Source organism: Rutidosis leptorrhynchoides, chromosome 6 (assembly GCF_046630445.1).
Source record: "Rutidosis leptorrhynchoides isolate AG116_Rl617_1_P2 chromosome 6, CSIRO_AGI_Rlap_v1, whole genome shotgun sequence".
NCBI lineage: Eukaryota > Viridiplantae > Streptophyta > Magnoliopsida > Asterales > Asteraceae > Rutidosis > Rutidosis leptorrhynchoides.
The window spans coordinates 244187858-244209979 of NC_092338.1; the positions used below are offsets into that span (position 1 = coordinate 244187858).

The following is a 22122-nucleotide window of genomic DNA, read 5'->3' on the forward strand; positions in this document are numbered from 1 at the left end:
TTCCCGTATGCAGGCACAAGTAACCTTCTGATCAAGTTACTAAGGTGAGTTCGGAATGTTGTTCCTTACCCGTGATGGTTCGTACCGGGTATACTTTAGCCGGGATACTACTAATAGTGTACCCTTTTGAGACAGATCATTATGCGTATCATTAAGTCCCCCCAGTTTGATGATGGTAGCCGGAACGGTTACCTTTATCAAACTTCAAAATGAACCCACGTTCCCGATTGGATGTGCATTCAATTCCTGACAGTTTGAAAAGACAATTTCTGCAAACACGCCCCCTTTTTGCGTTTTTTCCATTTTTCAACTTTTTGGAACGGCGTTCGAGGAACATCTTTTTGCAATTTTAATCATTACCTTTATGGAACCATCCTTTGATCTGAACCGTTGGATCAACTTCTTTGAAACCTATAAATAGCCACCTTTTTCCAATCTTCTCACTTTTTACAATCTTCGTTTCTTCTTCAAAAAATCAACAGCTTTTTCACAAAAAACGTACCCTTTTCTCTTCTTTTAACTTTTTCCTGTCAGTTTGTAGTTTTTATTTTTTCTTATATATATATATATATATATATATATATATATATATATATATATATATATATATATATATATAGATCAGTCTTCCACATCAACTAGCGTAGACGTCGTTGAATCTTCATCTAGGGCTTCTGTGAATATTGATGATATAATGAGTCGAGTGTGTGATGAATACCTCGATGAATTAGTAAATAAGTACCCATTTTTGACCAATTATATCTTGAGGGTTCCTGATGCCACCCATCGAGCACATAAACCTCCAACTGACATAGTTACCATGTATGGTGCAACCATCACTGTGGGCAACTTCCGGTTGCCCTACTCTAAATTTAGGTAACAATTTTTTACGCACTACGGGATAGTGCCTGCCTAATTACATCCTCATGCGTACCAAAAGTTGGTAATGTGGGAGATGTATTTGAACTACTACCATATTCTTCCGACTATTCACATGTTCCGGTATTGCTTTATCGTCTCGAGGTCTGAGATCGGTTGGTTCTCCATCAAACGTAGAGTATTTTTTAAATTTACCGGTGACATGGATTTATCTCTAAAGGAATGGTGAGAGTCGTTCTTTTTTGTCGATAGTAGAGAATTACCAGAACGATTTGTTAAGCTTTGTTAGTGGGCGAACAAAGTGAAGAAGGGAGCCAATAAGGTTCCAAAGTTGAATGCTGTCGAGAAGGCATGTATATTAGCTATCCAGGAGTTTAAGTTTCCTCAACGGCCATACCTGGAGGACATGCTTGTGTTGGGAGGGGTTAGTCACCAATGGCGGGATCGAAACACCAAACCCGTCATTCGTTACAACGGAGCAGTAGAGACTGATCCTAGCTAATTGTTATGAAGTTTAGTTTGGTTTTTGTATACTAACCTTATTTTTATTTTATGCAACCGCGATGGAGTTCAGCACTGCCATGGCGTTTGGTGATCTCGAAGAGATCCAATTTGATACCGTCCCGGTGGTTCCGGGAGGTGAACAGGATGTTGCTCCGTAAGACCTGGGGCAGAACACCGGTGATGGGGCCGACTTGGACCTCCCTCCTCCGACAGTAGCGGAGGAGCAGACAGTTGTGAAGAGGAAGATTAAGGAGCTTCCTCAGCTTCGGTCGAAGAAGGCCAAAGGTATTTTACCTGTTCCGACATGCTAGTCTTACTCTTATTATGATGTACATTTTTCTTATTTTTCTTAATTCTTGCAGGTGTTACCGAGTCTTCTGCTAGTGGTGGGGCTACCATGACAGACTCCATCCAGTTAGAGGGGAACGAGGAGGGTGATCTCTATACCCTGGAGAGCTTTGATGATATTCACTTTAATGTCCCTGCCGGTGATGACATTATTCATGCTTTCTCTCAGCTGAATATTGATTATCACGGTTGTATGAGTGCTCTAGAGAAGGGGTCCTCTTTACCCCTTCGTCAGGCGGTTTCTGCCCTCCCGATTGATGATGCGAAGGTTTCCCGTGCTCGGGCAAAAGTGGCGCTGAACACTTTCCTGCTGGCCGGCTTGGCCCGTGATGATGAGGAGGCGGCTAAGGCCCGGGAACCCATGGGTGACTTGGAGAGCTAGTGAAGGCTGCCAAGGATGAGCTTGCCCGGGTAGTGGCGGAGAAGGAGGAGAACGATAAGGAAATATCATCTGCCATCCTTGTGAAGGATGCATCTTGCCCGGGTAGTTCGTACCTTTAGGTGGCGCCATTTGATCAAACGAAAATCGTAATTGTCGGATAGATTTTAGATTTGAGTGCTTGATTTATGTAAAAGAGTGGATCGAATGTTTTAACTCCAATAATTGTGCAAACCCTGATTTGAAATTTGGATTTCAAGGAAGTAAAACAATCGATGGAATTAACCTTATTCGACTGGAATTGAATAAGTTAATATCTTAGAGTGGAGATTAACTCTGATATCGACCGAAATCTTTATCGGAGTTGTATTGTCAGCTGGAGAGATGTTACTGTAATTAATTTGGGCAGAGTAACATTAGTGCATCCAGCGTTGCGAATGAATGATCTTGTTCGTGTATTTATAGTTGTTATGAAGGAATGGTGACGTGGCACATGTCCCTTTCATGGTTATAACAAACTTTGCTAATCTCGAGGGTTGACTTGTCACATGTCCCTTTCATGGGAATAACAAGCAGATCCTAACAAATTTTGCTAGATTCATGGGCTGACGTAGTGTGCAGCTTGTTTGTGTGTCTGCTCCGGGATCATGTGCTTGTTTCGGGACAGTGCACTTGTTCCGAGACAACGTGATTATTTCGGGACAACGTGATTATTCCGGGACAGCGTGCTTATTCCAGGACAACGTGCTTGTTCCAAGATGTTATCCTTGTGCGGGCCAGGACACCTAAATCAGGAAGACGTGGTAGCTCCGAGAGTGTGGTAGCTCCGTTCAGGTCGTGACAGATGAATGCCTTGTTTAGTCAAGAAGGTTTTGCCTGATGTTTATTCCAAGTATTTCTTCACAGTAGTGTTATGGTCGGGCAAGATTGTAGAAGGTTTATAGGTATCTTTGTAAAGGTTGTCAGGTGCCTGACATTCGTGATCCAGCAAGCCTTTTTATGTGATTATATGGTTCTCGGTTTCTCAATGTCTTTTCATTCGGCTAGGTGATGTTTGTAACTTGCTCATTCATTCAGGCTGGAACTTTATGTAGCGTTCCGGCTAGCCTTTGTTAGGTATGATCCTTCCCGGATGCATGCACAAGTAACCTTCTGATCAAATTACTAAAGTGAGGCCAGAAAGATGTTCCTTACCCGTGATCATACCGGGTATACTTTAGCCGGGATACTACTAATAGTGTACCCTTTTGAGACGGATCATTATGCGTATCATCAGTGCACATAACATCACAACAAATTCACAACTACGTTAAACTCCCGACACTCCAAACACTATAATATCATAAGAATAATAATATTTCAAGTCACTTCTAACAACCTGAAACATCACGATCCAACCCAGTGTAATTAAATTAATATATAAAATATAATAAAATAATACTCCAAATTTCCGGGATGTTATAGTGACTCATCTCTTGAGATTATAGAAAATGCAGTTTTAACATTTGGGACTTGATCTGTAGTAAGTATATGACTTCTTATAGGAGTATACACTTCATCCATACCCATTAAAAACTGCATAAGCTTTAAAAACTTGTTATGGTCTTGAAAAGATTTTGAAGCTTTAACAGTATCTTCTATTTTAATCGTTTCATCAAACTGTCTCCACATAGCATTAAGTTTATGATAACAACTTGAAAAATATTGGCCAGTTTGACCACAAGAATTGATCTGTTGGTACAAATTAAATGTAACAGAGGCATCCACTTTGTCATAAGTTTCTTTTAACTCTTGTCAAACCAGTTCAGCAGTTTTAAAAAAAACTTATCCATTATAAACTTCTTAAGATATAGACACAAGAATCTAAGAGAGAACTTCAAAATTACATCTATCCCATTAGTTTAACAAAACATTATCATCTTCATATTGGAATCTAGGACAACAACCATCAATAAACCCTACTTTATATTTAGTTTGTAAAGCCAATTTAATAGCACAACTCCACACATTATAGTTCTCAGTCCCTTTTAATTTTTGAATAATAAGTGATGCACCAGAGATATCACTAAGGTGAAGATACAGAGGGCCATTAAACTCCATAGAAATAATCTTGGTAGCCCCATGAGTACTATCAGAATCACTCATGATTACACTAAATCAAATAAGCAGTTAATAATACAAAAAAATAGAAAAAAGAATATAAATTAATTAAAGCATTAAATCAAAATGTGCAATGAAAAATAGTAAAACAATTAATCATGCAATGGAAGAAGTAATCCAAATAGCATGCATATCATTATCAAATAGTAAAACTAGTTTACATAAAACATCATTAATTTTGTTGTTCAGACACCTGTAATAGAAAAGATCAACTTACAAAGTACTCTGAGCAACTGACTACTAGTCAGGCGACTCGAAATGTTAGTCATACACAACAAGAATAATACAAAAAACAATAAGGGTCAATGATCTAAACTACGATTGATCATGTTTTTATAGATCTCTTGGATCTAGATCAAGAGTTAGCGTAGTGATCAGGTCGAAGGGTAAGTAAACACAAATAAAACAAGACTTCTCTTTGAAGATCAAAAACAAGCAGTGGAAGAGCAGATTTGAAGAAACCTTAATTTTATCGAAATTAGAGTAAATCAACAAAATCCTTCAAACACCACATGTCGTTGTCAAACCCAAACACAGTCAAGAAATTGATATAACCAAAGAAACTTGATCAAATCTTAGAAACCCTAAATTCCAATCGCCACTGATAGAAGAATTAGAGAACACGGTGAATCGATATCAACGCCTATGCTCTGATATCATGAACAAACAACCTGTATAAATCATCCAATCACAGTAGGTAAAACTTCCAATCACATGAAGTTAAACACTTCACTATCAACAACAGAAACAATCATATCCAGTACAAAGGTTCACATAGTAAACTCTCTCAAATAAGTTCAATGAATTATGAACATGTTAACTCTCAAAATTACAGAATAATATAGAAACCCTAATTGATCGAATGACCGAGATGAGAATGATACTGAATTATAATGAAAAAGAAAAATAAAATAAAATAAAAATAAATAAATCATATATATAATAACTTATAATTTCAACTAGGTCCCTCTAGTAACTTGAAGTGCTTCTCGAATTCAGCACTAAAGTTCAATCTTTAACACTTTAATCACCAAACTCAACTTTCATCAAATGACTGTTAGACCCCGCAATTTACTTAACCCAAAAATTAGAAAATAAACAAAGAGTTAAGATGTTTAGAATTCATCGATAATGTATATACGCAAATCTAGTGGCCTACCACCCAAATTTATTTTAATGGATATATTTTTTTTGAAAAGCAAAATTTAAAGTAATTATAAAGAATACTTCAATTCAATGCCCAACCATACTCGATATATAGTTATGATGATTCAAGTCATATATAAATTGAATCAGATAAAGGTGGTTAGACTTAAATATTTAAATAAATCTTTGGCATGATTAAGTAGTTCTTTGTAAGACCTATGGTCACTGTAATATGGCAACCATATGATGTGTTTTTAGTTAGAATGGGTGTGACATGAAAATGTTGTGGAAGAAATGAGTATAGTTGTACACTTGTACATGTTGTGAAAGAGGGTTATAATAAAGTTGTGAATAACATGACAAAATATGAGTATTGAAATATCCCGTTCATATTGATTATAAACATTCCATATTAATTGATTTCGTTGCGAGATTTTGACCTCTATATGAGACGTTTTTCAAAGACTGCATTCATTTTTAAAACAACCATAACCTTTATTTTATCAATAAAGGTTTTAAAAAATATATTACGTAGATTATCAAATAATGATAATCTAAAATATACTGTTTACACATGACCATTACATAATGGTTTACAATAGAAATATATTACATCGACATATGTTTCTTGAATGCAGTTTTTACACAATATCATACAAACATGGATTCCAAATCTTGTCCTTATTTTAGTATGCAACAGCGGAAGCTCTTAATATTCACCTGAGAATAAACATGCTTTAAACGTCAACAAAAATGTTGTTGAGTTATAGGTTTAACCTATATATATCAAATCGTAACAATAGACCACAAGATTTCATATTTCAATACACATCCCATACATAGAGATAAAAATCATTCATATGGACTGAACACCTGGTAACCGACATTAACAAGATGCATATAAGAATATCCCCTATCATTCCGGGAAATCCTTCGGACATGATAAAAACGAATTCGAAGTACTAAAGCATCCGGTACTTTGGATGGGGTTCGTTAGGCCCAATAGATCTATCTTTAGGATTCGCGTCAATTAGGGTATCTGTTCCCTAATTCTTAGATTACCAGACTTGATAAAAAGGGGCATATTCGATTTCGATAATTCAACCATAGAATGTAGTTTCACGTACTTGTGTCTATTTTGTAAATCATTCATAAAACCTGCATGTATTCTCATCTCAAAAATATTAGATTTTAAAAGTGTGACTATAACTCACTTTCACAGATTTTTACTTCGTCGGAAAGTAAGACTTGGCCACTAGTCGATTCACGAACTTATAACAAATATGTACATATATATCAAAGTATGTTCAAAATATATTTACAACACTTTGAATACATTTTGATGTTTTAAGTTTATTAAGTCAGTTGTCCTCGTTAGTAACCTACAACTAGTTGTCCACAGTTAGATGTACAGAAATAAATCGATATATATTATCTTGAATCAATCCACGACCCAGTGTATACACGTCTCAGGCTAGATCACAACTCAAAGTATATATATATATTTTTGGAATCAACCTCAACCCTGTATAGCTAACTCTAACATTACTGCATATAGAGTGTCTATGGTTGTTCCAAATAATATATATACATGGGTCGATATGATATGTCAAAACACTTGCATACGTGTCTATGGTATCCCAAGATTACATAATATATTAGAATACATGTATAATACAATATAAGTTAGCTAGGATATGATTTGGGTAATTTGTGTGTATGAGTTTAAGATTGAACATCAGTCATGGTTACCTGAATATTAGCATGGTTTCCATGATGAGATTATGATCGTCGATGGTGTATGGTTCTCGAACAACTGCAACATAGTATTCACGATGTAGTAATAAAAGATGGTGTTTGTTTGTTCTCAACTAGCAACAGTGATGGTGATGGTTGATGCTAACAACGAGAGGAAAAATGATGAGAAAAAGAGGTGGTTTCAAGGTGATGTTAATGGTTCATGATTTATGTTGATTATGTTTTTTTTTTTTTTTTTTTTGGCTAGCATCATGAACCGAAATCAAAACTAGTTTAGTAGCAGAGAGGAAGTAATTAAAGAAAGTGTTGTTGTTTGTTGTTTGATTGAATGAGATACAGAAGGAGGGTTTTGTCTCTGTAATGGAATGAGTGGTAGACTTATAATTGATCATAATTGTTGGGTAAAGAAATTGAGGTTGACAGATAACTATAGCAGACAAGAACAAAATTTAAATAAAGATCGATGGGAACGTGATACTGAATCCGATTCTTTTCAGATTTTAAATATATATAATTAATATTAATAATTAGTACATATAAATATATTAATAATAGTAATACTCTTTGTATTTATCAATAATACTAAAGATAATAATAATACTAATATTAATACTAAGTATATTGATAATTATTAATAAAAATGTTAGTAATGATATTAATAATACTAATAGTATATCAAATTAACATTAGTACATAATTATTTATAAATTATTTATATTACAATATTCATTTAACTAATTATGTATATATGCATACACATTACATGTATTCATCTACAATTATTAATATATAAATATTCATTTATATATACATAACTTTTTACAAACGGTTGTTCGTGAATCGTCGAAAATAGTTAAAGGTTATCTGAATTCATTTAAGGAGTTCGAAAATTTTGAGAATCAACCTTTCAGACTTTGCTTATCATGTCGAGATCACATAAAGATTAAGTTTAAATTTGGTCGGAAATTTCCGGATCATCACAAGTATCGAGTAAAAAATAAGTGAAAACAGTTATACGAGTAAATAACAATATAATGACGTCTCATGTTCATTTTTTTCCTGTAGATAAATGACGCATGCTCAACTAAAACCTTGTCTTAAATTCTCTATAACGAGTGTTGCGGGCGTTTTAAGGTTAACTTCGAAAAGGATTACAACTTAGTCAGTTAGGAGTACCTTAATTTTATGATAAAGTCTCTTGGCTTCGGTAGAAAAACGGAGAGAATGGATTAATGTTTGTCTAAAATCCTGCTAGAACTTCTACTCTTATTAAAATGGGTGTCCTACCAAGGATTTTGATATTCGACGAGGCTTGAGACAAGGAGCTCCGTTGAGTCCTTTCTTGTTCATTATCGTGATGGAAGGATTATATTTAGCATTTAAGCAGGTTGCCGAATCTAATCTCATTCGTAGGGTGCACCTCGGGGTTCCAAGTTTGATATTTCATATTTAATCTATGCATAAGATGTCATAATTTTATCTAAATGTTGCAAAGATGATTTAGATAAAGATTAATGTGGCTAAATCTAAATCTTGAAGGTGTTCTTCTGGGTATTGAATCTAAAGATTAATGTGGCTAAGTCAAATCTTTTTGGTATTGGTGTACCCGTTGATGAGGGTAATTTTTTTTTCTTCGATTACGGGTTGTAGCGTGGGTTCTTTTCCTACAAATTACCTTGGGGTTCTATAGGTGCGAACATGCAATTGATTTTTAATTGGCATAGTTTGATCTCTAAATCCCGTTCTAGATTGTCAACGTGGAAGGCTTCTTTGCTTTCGATCGGCGGAAGGCATACATTGGTTAAATATGGTTTGGGTAGTCTTGCAATTTACCAAATGTCTTTATTCAAATGTCCGGAAGCAGTTTTTAAGTTGATTGAAGGTTTTCGAGCTCAGTGTTTTTTCGGTGGTAGTGAATTTAAGCACAAAGTGCCTTGGGTGAAGTGGGACGTTGTACTATCTTTATTCGGAAAAAGGGGGCTTAACATTGGTAGTCTTAAAGGCATTCAGTATTTCTCTTCTCCATAAGTGGAGTTGGAGGTATCATGTTGATCAAAAGTCGATATGGTTTTCTGTAATCTTGGCAATCCATGGTAACTTCTTCGAATCCTACGCAAATAATGGTTGTTGGAATGATATTTTCAAAACTTGTTCGAAATCTATTTTTACGGTCTGCTTTCCACTTTGCACATGATGGTTGGAAACATATCTAAGGTTATATTCTGGTTGGATCATTGAATCGGCGATGCTCCTTTAGGTACTCGTTTAAATGAATTATTTCATCTTAAGTTGAACAAATAGGTTATGGTACGTGATCGTCTAATTAATGGGATTTGGATGCGCGGTTGGAGCAGAGAACGTATAGGCACTGGGAACGAAGCGTTGCTCGATGAACTTTTGGCTGAAGTACAACACGCAGTGTTACAAGATTCAGATGATCGTTGGCATTGGTCTTTAACTAATAATGGTTTGTTCTCGGTTCATTCAGCAAGAGAGCATATTGATCGATTTTTTCTTCCTACATCAGAACCTTCAACGAGTTGGTTCAAAGACTCCCTAAAAACGTTAATAGTTTTTTTGGCATTTTATCCAAGATAGACTTCCACATCATTTTAACCTTTCGATGAAAGGGTGATTAGAGATCCAGATTCTTTATTATGCCCAATTTTTGGTTAAGACCTAGAAGATATTGAACATGTCTTCTTTTTATATCCATCTTCGGTGGAATTATGGAGATTGATCCGCATTTGGTTAGATTGTGATATTCCATTTTCAACTCGTGGTCGAATGTTTGGTCTTGGTTCGAGGCATGCCATTATTCTCACGAGAATAAGGTGAAAGTGATAGTGATCTTCGCGACTCTTTTATGGACGATTTGGTGGTATTGTAACGATGTTGTCTTTAATAACGTATCTTTAACTAGGAGCATTTTATTTGATTTTAATCGTTTGTATTCTTTTAATTGGCTTATGCATAGATATAACATGGTTTCAAATTGAAATTCATGGCTTCTAAAGTCGTAGTAACTTTTCTGCTCCTTGCTAATTACAAGCATATAATAAAATTTTAGTATTCTAAAAGAAAAGCTAAAAGTCATAGTGAGCTCTCGTATTGATTTTATTATTTAGTTGAACTCGCATGTTTGATTTAAAATTTTTGTACATTTTAAGAGCTTTCATTTTTTGATAAATAAAGTTTCCCTTCTACGTTACATAGTATAAAGTTATAGTTTTTTTTTTTTTTTTAAAGTCATAAGTTGAAAAGGTCAAAAGTTAACCCACATCATTAATAGGTACAACAGCTTTCATAGATATAATGTCTTAAAAGTCAAAATCACAACTACATTCAAATCAAATAGTTCTTCATTAATAAATACTGTGTATATCTCTTTTGGACTTTTAACATAAAGTAAGTAATTACTCCTTCCCTTTCAATTGTTTTCCGACAAAAATCATACATTTTTATACAAAAGTGACATATATTTTATTAACTTTCCAATTTTATTACTTTATATCCACATTTACATTTTTATTTTTGTTTTACATGGACACAAAAGAAATTTACCTTATTATCCTTATCTATTTTTAAAGTAGATGGATAATTTAAAACAATTAAAAAAGAAATGAGAAATATTCAAATAAATCTAACTTTTAAGTTGAGATTCAAAGGACCAATCAGAGTGTGACATGTGTCGCGACAATCACATGTTATTGAAAAGAAAAATTTTAAAAACTTTTTTTTTTTCGAAAAAAAATTTTTTCCCGAAAATTTTTTTTTCAAATTTTTTTCAATCACATGTGATTTGATTTGACATGCAGTAAATCACATGTGATTCTTCGTGCCAATCTCATGTGATTGTAAAACTAAATCACATGTGATCTTACATGTCAATTCAATCACATGTGATTGAAAAACAAAAAAAATTTGAAAAAAAAAAGTTTTTGAAAAAAAAAATTTTGAATTATTTTTCAAACGCATGTGATTGGATTTGACATGCAGAATCACATGTGATTGTGTTTTACAATAACATGTGATTGGATTTGACATGCTAAATTTAAAAAAAAAAATTAAAAATATTTCGGAAAGAGACTTTTTTTCGAAAAAAAAATTTGAATTTTCTTTTTCAATCACATGTGAATTGTCTCGACACATGCCGCACTTTAATTGGTCCATTGAATTTTAAGGAAATTATTGGATTCAAAGAATTACAACTGAATAATAAATAGTAAACGATAAAATATAGACGGAAGGTGCATATCCTCATATGCTAACCAATTTTGAAAGTGATGGTGATTTGACCCAGGCCCAGTCCAATGCAGGAGCAAGGAGCAAGGAGCAAAGTACTGAACCATTCTGTTCTTATTATTTTAGGGCTCCTAAAAAATTAGGTAACCAGGTTGTTCGCTGTATAAGCCCAATTGATTGATTTAGTATATTGAATCCAAATAGTTAACCTATAACTCTTGGACATTAACTTATGAAATGTTTGGTGGGTTCCTGCTGCCAAGTAGGGATGGCAATAGATGTTCATTCATGGATATTCATCCGATCCGATCCATTTATAATGGATATGGATGATCTAAATGGACGATAAATGGATATGGAATGGATGATATAAATATTTTGTGGATCGGATATGAATGATAATTTATCATCCATGGATATATCCATTATCACCCGAAATATATCTATACATACATATATACATACTAAGATAGATATATATATATATATATATATATATATATATATATATATATATATATATATATATATATATATATATATATATATATATATATATATATATATATATATATATATATATATATATATCTCGATATACATATACATATAACTTATTAATTTTACAATTATTAACATAAATAAGGGTTATAAATGTTACAGTTAATAAATTGTTACTAATATTATTAAACGTCACATATTTAGAATGGTTTAAACATATATATACTTACATTGTAATGTATTTTTCTCAATTGAAGTTACATATGACAACAAATTACAATCAGAACATGTGTAACAACCAAAAACATAAAGATTATACATTTACGTTTGTTATAATCTATATTCAATTTTTTAAATCGTCGTTAGATTAATATTTTACTGAATATCCAATGGATGTCAATTAACCCGCTTAATCCTTTGGATACGGATATGGATGGATGAACTAAAACTAAACGAATATGAATATGGATATGGATGAACAAAAATTAAATGGATATGGATGTGAATATGGCGTCACCCGATCCGTACGATCCATTGCCATTCCTACTGCCCAAGTTACACTGACATGCATATAAATTAAATTTTAATATTTTTACGAAATTTGTATTGAATATTTCAACAATTTAAAATATTAGTACTATATTGCATGCTCTTAGGGTTTTAAAGTTGTCGTTAAAATGCTTTATATAATTATACAATCTGATAAGTGCCGGTTAAAAAAAAAATTGACAACTATTATGTACAATGATTAAATACATATTAACGATAGTTCTTAGGGACTTCGTTAAGAAAATCTGTTATTTTATTATTTTAAAGTTTTAAATAAAAAAATTTTGGACCCATAAAATATACTTAATTTGAGTACTTCCACTTTCATAAATAGAAAAAAAAAATTAAGAAGATTAAGTCCTATTATGTCTTTAATATATGTGGATATGATTAAAGGATAAAGAAAAGGTGATGGTAAAACTAGAAAGTAAACAGAAAATATAACACTTTTATGATATTTTCTTAAATTGTGTGTTTTTTTTCTGTGAACTATTAATATGGAAAGGAGTGAATACTAATTTTACTAGAGAAGAGATAAGATACTCTCAGAAATATACCTAAAGTCAAGCTAAAATAATATATCAAAGTTAGCATGTTCGCTATTTAGTGTTACTTTTTTCTATTTCAATGGACATTAGAAAACATTAACTTATGTCTATTTTAAACTTGTAAGTTGCACTCGTCTCCACAAGTTGCTAATTCTCAATTATACATCAAAATCGACATTGATATAGCCTGCTGATGCGTATGTGACCACGAGCTTCAATTTTCTCGATTGATAAACTTGGGTTAATATTGAACACAAATCAGTTCATGTTTAAATTCCAAGAATATTCTGTTTTAAAGGATCATTTCATGAGCACATCAGCTGGTAATGCTTTTGAATCTCCTACGAAGATATGTAGAAGAACCAGCTTGGAAGTCCGCTCCTTACTCAGCAAATGTCCTAAGGCTGGCATACAACAATCGGGTCAGCATGCGAAGCTTCATATCTCATGTGGGCAGCTTTAGCATTCACCAGAATGATGAACTAAGTGTTTTGGAGTCCGTTCAGTTTGGGTTTGATTAGAATATAATCTACTCATATTGGATGGATATTTTAGAGTTTATTTTGCTAAAATAAAGTTTTGAAGTTTTCGATGGCTAACCAGCTTGGAAGACGAACCAGCATGTATTGTTATAACTTAGTGTCAAGACAGCTAATTAAGTTCCAAAAGAAGTTTTGACACTGTGTCTTGAAATAAAAGATCTTCTGCTGAGTCAGGATCACCGATAGTAAATTTTAAATTTTCAGATATTTCTCGAATGACCTTTCTTTGCAGAGTTGTAAATGGGAATTTTGACGTGGTGAGGATTTGCACGAGTTCAGAATGTATTTCCGTTCTTTTTGTGAAGAAATTATGATGTATTCTTTCCTCGGTTGAGTCCGGAAAAACTTCGATTAATCTTTTGATAAGAAATGATGCTGGATCAAAGTAAAAGAAATCTCGATCTCCATATTTTGAAATATGGTTAAGGTTTTTTACATTCAATCCAAAATTCTAATTCAGAAATCATTGCGGCGACATAACGGTTGATATGAATTTGAGAAAACTCCGTATCATCGATATGAGGTAGAAAACTAACAAATAACTCTAAATCAAATTTGAGGTCGATTTCTGCATCCCGATACTTGACAAAAATATCATCCCCACATTCCTTTAACAGTTTGTGAAGAGAACGAACTTGATTACGTAGTTCTCTTAGTAGATTTATTTGAAATTTCGAAAACAAGAAATCTGAGGAATAGAGGTGCCTAACGAATTCTCTATAGACGTCTAACCTTCTGCTAGGATTTAACAGATTTCCAGTAAACGGAGGATGTGAGTTATCAAAGTGTCGTTTTTCATTTGGAATATATTCAAAAAGTCTGAATATTTGAAAATAGTTGGGTATTCTTCCCGTATTTCATCTTCCGTAATGAGGAGTTCAATAAGACTGAGTCTCCCTTTATGATCGTGAAGAGGGTCGAATCCTGGTTTATTTGAGTAAAACTTATCCAAAAGTAATGAAATCTCTAAGTCTGATGAAGTTATCCGGCTTCTTGGACTACAAGGATCAAAAACTAGTTCTTGATGAGACTCATTAGGGTTTGGACTTATTTCATTTTTATAAAGAAAAACTTTTTTGGCTTTCGAAGTTTTGGGAGAGCAAATGCCTTTTGCACTTTCTTCGTAATCGGTTAAGTTTGAACTGGAATCTACAGAAATTAATACCATAATTAATATTTTGTTTTTGTAGTTTTATAAAGGTTTTACTATAATGGAGACTTTAAATCCTATACCGACAAACTCTCTGCTTATTAAGCATGTGTGTTTCTTATCAATTTATCTTTGAAACAAGTGGCCAGATCGACAACGGAGAGGCAGGATCCTTTTGGTTCCAATATAATTGGAGACTGTTCGAAAAATTCAACAACCAAGTCCGTGTATAATTGTCTTTCTTAGACACCACTCAAGAATCTCAGATATATTTTGACAGAATCAACGATTACCTTAACAAACAGAAAAATTCTAGTCCTCGGCAGCGGCACAAAAAACTTACTACCCCTATGATATGGCTAAAATAGACGGTTTTATTTATGCGGTGTCGTTAGGTCGCGAAGCGTCAGAATTAGTTACCTAAAGGGAGTAACGGTTTTATTATTTATATTTAGCTGGGTTTCCTAGCTATAATTCACCTACTTGTCTTCCTTTTAACGAGTAAGTGGTAAGTATAACCTAGGTTCGTATTTTTGTATGTTTGCTCATTAATGTGGGACAAAAGTGCCTACATAGTTAACCCTAGCGACAAGTGGTGATAGTTTAAACTTAACTAAGGTGATACAAACTATAAAGATAAAAAAGGATAGGTATGAAGAATAGGATGCTAATGGAGAGCTATTAAAAGAGTTTAACTTCCTAAAATGAACACTAAACCCCAATCGACCGGTCTATAAACCTAATTGATTTGTCACTAAGATTTTAGGCCTTGAAGATTCTGGCTAAGACGGATATCCCTACTCCCAACGTTAACCTTAGAGGGTTTAAATGACCTTATGGATAGAACCTAGGTACATGAATAAAGTGGTATATCCCTAAAGGAAAGTCTCAGCTTTTCTTAATCCTAGTTGGTTTAACTACAGTAACATTCCTCCACTTAATACTAAGCTATGCCTTAACATTAAGAGATATGCAAGCTTAGATATCCTAAGGTACTATTAATTGGATTCGATATGTCAGATCATGGTGAGAATTGAAGATGTGATAGATTGAGTGAGACTCGGTAAGGTAAAGAACAGATTCAGTGTTACAGAGAATTGGTAAGTTTACATTCCACAGCTTCTTAAACTAGTTTACAATGCTGTGGCTATCTAATTAGGACTACTAAGGTTCCTTATATAGCCCTCCTCTAAGAAACCATCTTTTAAGCTTGTTTCACATTAACACTATACACATTTCGGGGTCCTAACAATCTCCCTCTTAGTGTTAAATGTGAAATTTACAATGTAATCCTATTTTGAAATCTTGAGAGGTCCAAATGTAGCTTTTCATCTTTTACATGTGGAGTCAGAAAATTCAACTTGATTATCTGAAATCTTCTTTGAAGGTTTTCATATTCCCCATACCTTTCTTGATCTCCCTCATGTAATGGATATTCACTTATTTCTTTGAAATACCTTCTTTTTCTTTGGCCACGAATCTCAAATTGTCTAGCTCGGATCTGTAGTTTTAGACGATCTCTGATGTGCTTAATGAATTCTCCAAGACCCATTTTCATGTCAATGTCATCAAACTTGCTTTGACGGAACTTGAGATACTTCAGTGCAGCCTTGAGTGTTCCATCTGAATATTTGTTTAGATCTTTTGTTCTGATGAACACCTTCTCTTTCTGAGAATTAACAAACACAAACCCTTTCGGTTCAAACTGTATTTGAAACATTCCCATGTCCTCCAGTCTCTCTCTAAATTGATCCGGACACGTTATCCGAATCTTTTTTCTTTTAGCTTCGAGGCCAATTTGAAAGTCCTCACGTCTCATCAGTTCAATTGTCTCCATCATGTATCTCTTCACAGCTTCCAAAGCTTGAGTTTTGGCAAAAGGTCGATTGGTGAGAATACTGAGGTAGTTGTAGATGTGAATGATGTCAAGCATATCCCGATTTTGAAAATCTTCCTCCGTAAACTTGTACTCCTTCTCATCTTATCTAATAACATGAAACTTACTGATAATGTATTTCTTCACACTTATGTTTACTCCCACTCAAGTAAAATCTAACACTTCTGATAAGCGATACTTTCTTTGTAACTACAAATAATCTTCATTTCGTTTGACATGTTTCCTCCACATAAACTGATACAAGTTTCTTTCATTAGTTGGAAGCTATCGTGAACCAATATAGGTAAACCTCTCACTTCTTGTAGTCTCATTAATTCGGAAGATCTTATAAGCATTTTTCTCGACGAATGTGTTTCTTAAAGTCATGAAGTCATGTTCAACTCCCAATTGCAGTCGATGATCCCGATTCTTGTTGTATTTAAACCAGGAATTCACTGTAGAACTTGATGTTGTTGCACTAGAAGTTGAACTCTCATTATCATTAGTTGTATTTGAACTGGATGATGCATGTTGTTCTGAAGGATTTGTTGCATTTTCATTTGGACCATTATCGTCTTCAATATGATTGAAGATTTCATCCACGTTTGGATTTTCATATTGATCACCACCATCTTCATCAGTAGAATCCTCCACATCATCACTTTTAATAACTGGTTCAGGATTCTCTTCATCAACCATCTCTACATCATCAGGTATACCAGATAGTGAAGACAGTGTACTTAGAATGATAAACCCATCATCATCCGTTCCACAAGATAAAATTCACTTAAGTTTAAATCCTCATCAATTTTTCCTCCTTCAACCTCAGTTTGAGTTATTTTCAATATTGGAATAATCACTTGCTCAGACTCTACATTCTCAATTACATCATCATGAGTTTGTATCACCTCAGATTCAACATTAACCGTTTGAGCTTGTGAAGTTGAAGCAGACCTCACACCACCACCCCTAGTTGAAATGTTTACCGTAAGAAATTCTCCATCGACTCCTATCTCCCCCTCATGGCTATTCTGAGGATCATAATCGTCATGTTCATCATCACGGTGATGACTTATTGGAGAAGAGCAGGAAGTGGTGGATGCCTTATACGAGGACGAAACGTAGCTTGGAGCGAAGGTCGTCGAAGAACATCAAGATTGATCTTAGAAAACATACGACCGAAGTACGCTTACTCTAATGCGTCATAATAATTTGGTGAATGTAGGGGTGATGGTGGAAAAGTAACAATCGAAACAGCAGCGACAGCATCTAATGTTGTCAGTGATGTCGGTGGAAGTATGTGAGTTGCGGTGAGGGCAGGTGAGGATAAAAGTGCGGTATTATTCTTATATGTTGGTCGATACATACTACTAGTCAGATTATCCCATTCTGATGGAGGTTGGTTAACAATCAGAGTTGTAATCGGTGAAGACTCTTTCTTATTACTCGCCTCTATGATATATGTCTCATGGGACTCTGACAGAGTAGATGAACTACCTGTCTTAAAGATAAATTTCCCGACTCATTAAGATACCCGACTCCCGAAGTCATCAATGTACCATGAGGTGGCACATCTCTTTCAGTTAAAGATTCATCACCCAGACCCTGAGTTTCAAGATCAGGATGAGAAGTGATTTGAACCAATGGATCAATTTCTTGAACCAAAGGAACAGTCTGCTGGAAGTCTGATAAATTTCCCGAAGGAATGTCAGGTTGATTCGTTTCCATTGGACGCTGCAGATCTCCCTCATCAAGATAAGCCGGACCTCCAGGCCCTGTTGGACGTTGAGGAAATACAACATCACTAGGATGAAGTATATCAAGAGGATTTCCAGTCGATATGCAGAGTGCCTTTTCAGGGTTTTTCGGCTCCCCTTCGGCTGTTCTGGACTTCAATGATCGAGTTTTCTCAATCGATTGAGTCAACGCAGACTTTACTGCAGAGAAAGACTTTACATCCTTTTGAGATGCCAAAGAACCTTTGCTAGTGGAATTTATTCTTAAATCCTGATTAAGTTGGATGGGCTGATTGGTCTTTTTACCATCCGTGCTTTCAGCTCTCTTGCCTACCGAAGCCGAAGCCTCATTTAGTATAGGGCTTATTTTTATTATTGGATGTGATACAGAGATGGGTGAAGGTGACCTAGTTGGCTCTAAGTCATGGTCCGTATCACCAATAGTTTTAGTAACTGTTGGGTGAACGATAGGAGTTGAAGTCCTCTTATTCGTTAGTTCGGGAGATGATTCAGTTGCTGACTAATCGATGTCACTCCCCTCAGGTGTATTTGAGATAGTAGGTTCACCCCTAAGTAGATTATGCTCTCTGATCCTCATGGGTTGATGATAACTCCTAAATTATACAGTTTTTAGTAACATTTTGAGGAGTTATCTTAGTATTTTAGAGTCATTTTAACCCCAAAACACGCTAAAATGGGTAAAAATGGGCGAAAAGTATTTCTAATGATTTTATTAAAGTTATGTATCAAACGGGATCAAAAACACAGGAAATTGTAGAACGGCTACATGAAGCCGCCAACATGAATTCACTGAAGCCGCCGGCTTGGAGTCACATAGGTCAGAATGTTCCCGAATCTTCGTAAAATTGAAAGAACTTGTTGATCAAGCAAAAGGAAAAGGAAGCCACCGGCTTCATCCTGAAGCCGCCGGCCTAATTAACATGGTTTCTCAACTTGTCGACCAAGTTCAAGCAAAAATGGAAACAAAATCAAAAAGATTTGGCGGATCTTCGAAGCCGCTGGCCTTCTCGGAAGCCACCAGCTTAGTGATGACGGTGTAAAAGATTATGCTTGCGGATTAAGTTGAACTTGCAAAAGGAGTCACCGACTCAAGGCAAGCCACCGGCTTCCCACTGAAGCCGCCGGCTTGGCCACCATCTCAGAATGCTATAAATACAGACCTCTAGTCTCAGTTTTCATATGTATTAGTTTTTAGAATTCAATAATTCTGGTTAGGTCATTTTTTTTTAGAGTTTTCTTTAAACCCTTAGGTTAGATTTAATCATTGTAATCAAGATTCAAGTTTTTTAATTCAAGTTATTTTACATCTACCTTCTTTTTTAAGGTATGATCCTATCCTTATTTTATTGATTTACTTATTTTATTTACTGTATTCGTTTTTGTTCGTCTTCTGCTATGAACTAAACGTTCACAGTGGTTACGTGGACGAAAACTATGTCATAACCCGTCCTAATCCATCTAGATGAAGTCACCAACATCTGGTTCCATTGCGATGATCGACTCCAAATAATGTCTTTACAATGAGCAAATGCACAGCGGAAGATTTCTTTTAAACCTGAGAATAAACATGCTTTCAAGTGTCAACCAATAGGTTGGTGAGTTCATTAGTTTATCATAAACATTCATTTTCATTATTTTAATAGACCACAAGATTTCATATATATAATTGTACACGTAACCCGAGTACAAAATAACAAGCGTAACCCGGGAATTTAAAATCATACATATGGTGAACGCTTGATAACCGACTTAACTTTAATGCATAGAATATCCCCAAGCAGAACCTCTCGTCTGTATAATAATAATAATAATCTCAAAGTACTAAAGCATCCGTACCCCGGATAGGACTTGTCGAGGTCCATATATCTATCTTTAGGATTCGCGTCAATTAGGGGCCATACCCGTTTCCTAATTATTAGGTTACCAAGCTAAAAAGGGGTGATATTCAATATTCATAATCCAGCCATAGAATGTAGTTTTTGATCACTTGTGTCTATTTCGTAAAACATTAGGAAAATCAGCGCATGTATTCTCAGTCCCAAAAATATATATAAAAAGGGAGTAATGAAACTCACGATACTATATTTTGTAGTAAAAATACATATGACGACATTGAACAAATGCAAGGTTGGCCTCGGATTCACGAACCTATATCATTTGTATATTTGTTAATACATGTAATCGAAATCGAACAAATATATATTTGTTATTATTAGTGATGTAATTTTATATATAATAAATTAATAAGTTTCATTATATATATTTTCATTTTATATATAGAAATATTAATATAGTTAGGTTGTATGTATATTAAATATATTTTTATATATATAGCATTTATCTGTTGAAATTAGTAATTATAAAAATACTTAAATAATATTTGTCATGTAAAAATGTTAATATTGATAATACTTAATATAACTAATAAAGATAATAATATTAATAAAAACTTTATTAATGATAATAATAGTGATATTAATAATGATACTTTTAAAAATGTTAATTTTACTTTTAATAATAGCTATGATACTAATCTTAGTAATTACATAATAATAATACTCGTGATAATACAAATAATAATATATATGTTAATATTAACAATTTTATTATTTATAAAAAGACATTAATACTAATATTTATGAAAATAAAAATGTTATTAACAATAATGATACTTATAATAATAATAATAATAACAAAGATAATAATACTTTAATACCTAATAATAATAATAATGGTAATAATCTCATTTATAACTCTAATCATAATAATAATAATAATAATAATAATAATAATAATAATAATAATAATAATAATAATAATAATAATAATAATAATAATAATAATAATAATAACACTTATTCATTAATGATAGTTAGGATAATTACTAATACTAGCAATGTTAATATTACTAATAACAATAATAATAATTATAATAATAATAATACTAATAATAATAATAATCATGATAATAATAATAATAATAATAATAATAATAATAATAATAATAATAATAATAATAATAATAATAATAATAATAAAAGAAAAAGGAAACTACCTTCAAAGGCCTTTACAAAAATTAATGTCCCGAACCGGGCTCGAACCCGTGACCTCTCGCACACACACAAACATACTTAACTATAACACCATTTCGACTTTTCTGTTTATATATCAGACCCAAATATATTAAACCCATACTATTTCTATCTTTCTTCCTCTTCTTACTTCAAATCAACAGAGACCCAAATCCATTTTACTAAAGAATTAATGATTTGGTTTTAAAATTGATAAGCAAAGCAAAAAAAAAAAAATTAACGATTCATAGTTCGGCAGTTGAGCTTAACAGAAAAAAAATAAAAGAAATTATGCACAGCAGCGGTTTCTTCAAAACATGAACTTGATTTGTGTTTTTAAAATCTAGGCACTTTTAGACTAAGGTTAGAACATAAAATAGATTCTAAATCAGTCGTATAATATTCCCAAATCATCAATTGATCCAGGAATATAGAAACAAAATCGAATTTTATGAAACACCGTCGGTTTGACTTTTTAATTTAAAAGTTTGACTTCGAAATTCAGATTCGATAGAAGAAATTAGGAGTTTAGCTTTTGCATATAGTTTGAGTAAACGATTTCTTACAAAACAGCATTAACACATTTTGAAATGGAATTCGAATTAAAGCTTTTCAAGAAAATAGAATAGGAACAGAGCAGACCGTTTCTACTTCTCTCTCTATTTTTTTTTTAATTTTTGACAATTGGAAGTTGTTTTAAATTTCTAAT

The 22122-nt window shown here is 33.4% G+C and overlaps 1 protein-coding gene across 1 annotated transcript; it reads right to left on the reverse strand.

Moving 5' to 3' along the window:
• Nucleotides 1-3568: 3568 nt before the first annotated feature.
• Nucleotides 3569-4255, reverse strand: LOC139854445 (uncharacterized). Its single transcript, XM_071843748.1, has 2 exons — nucleotides 4057-4255; nucleotides 3569-3900 (listed from the first exon to the last, which is right to left on the reverse strand). The coding sequence occupies exons 1-2, from the start codon at nucleotides 4253-4255 to the stop codon at nucleotides 3569-3571; spliced, it is 531 nt and encodes a 176-aa protein (XP_071699849.1).
• Between the last annotated feature and the right edge of the window lie 17867 nt (nucleotides 4256-22122).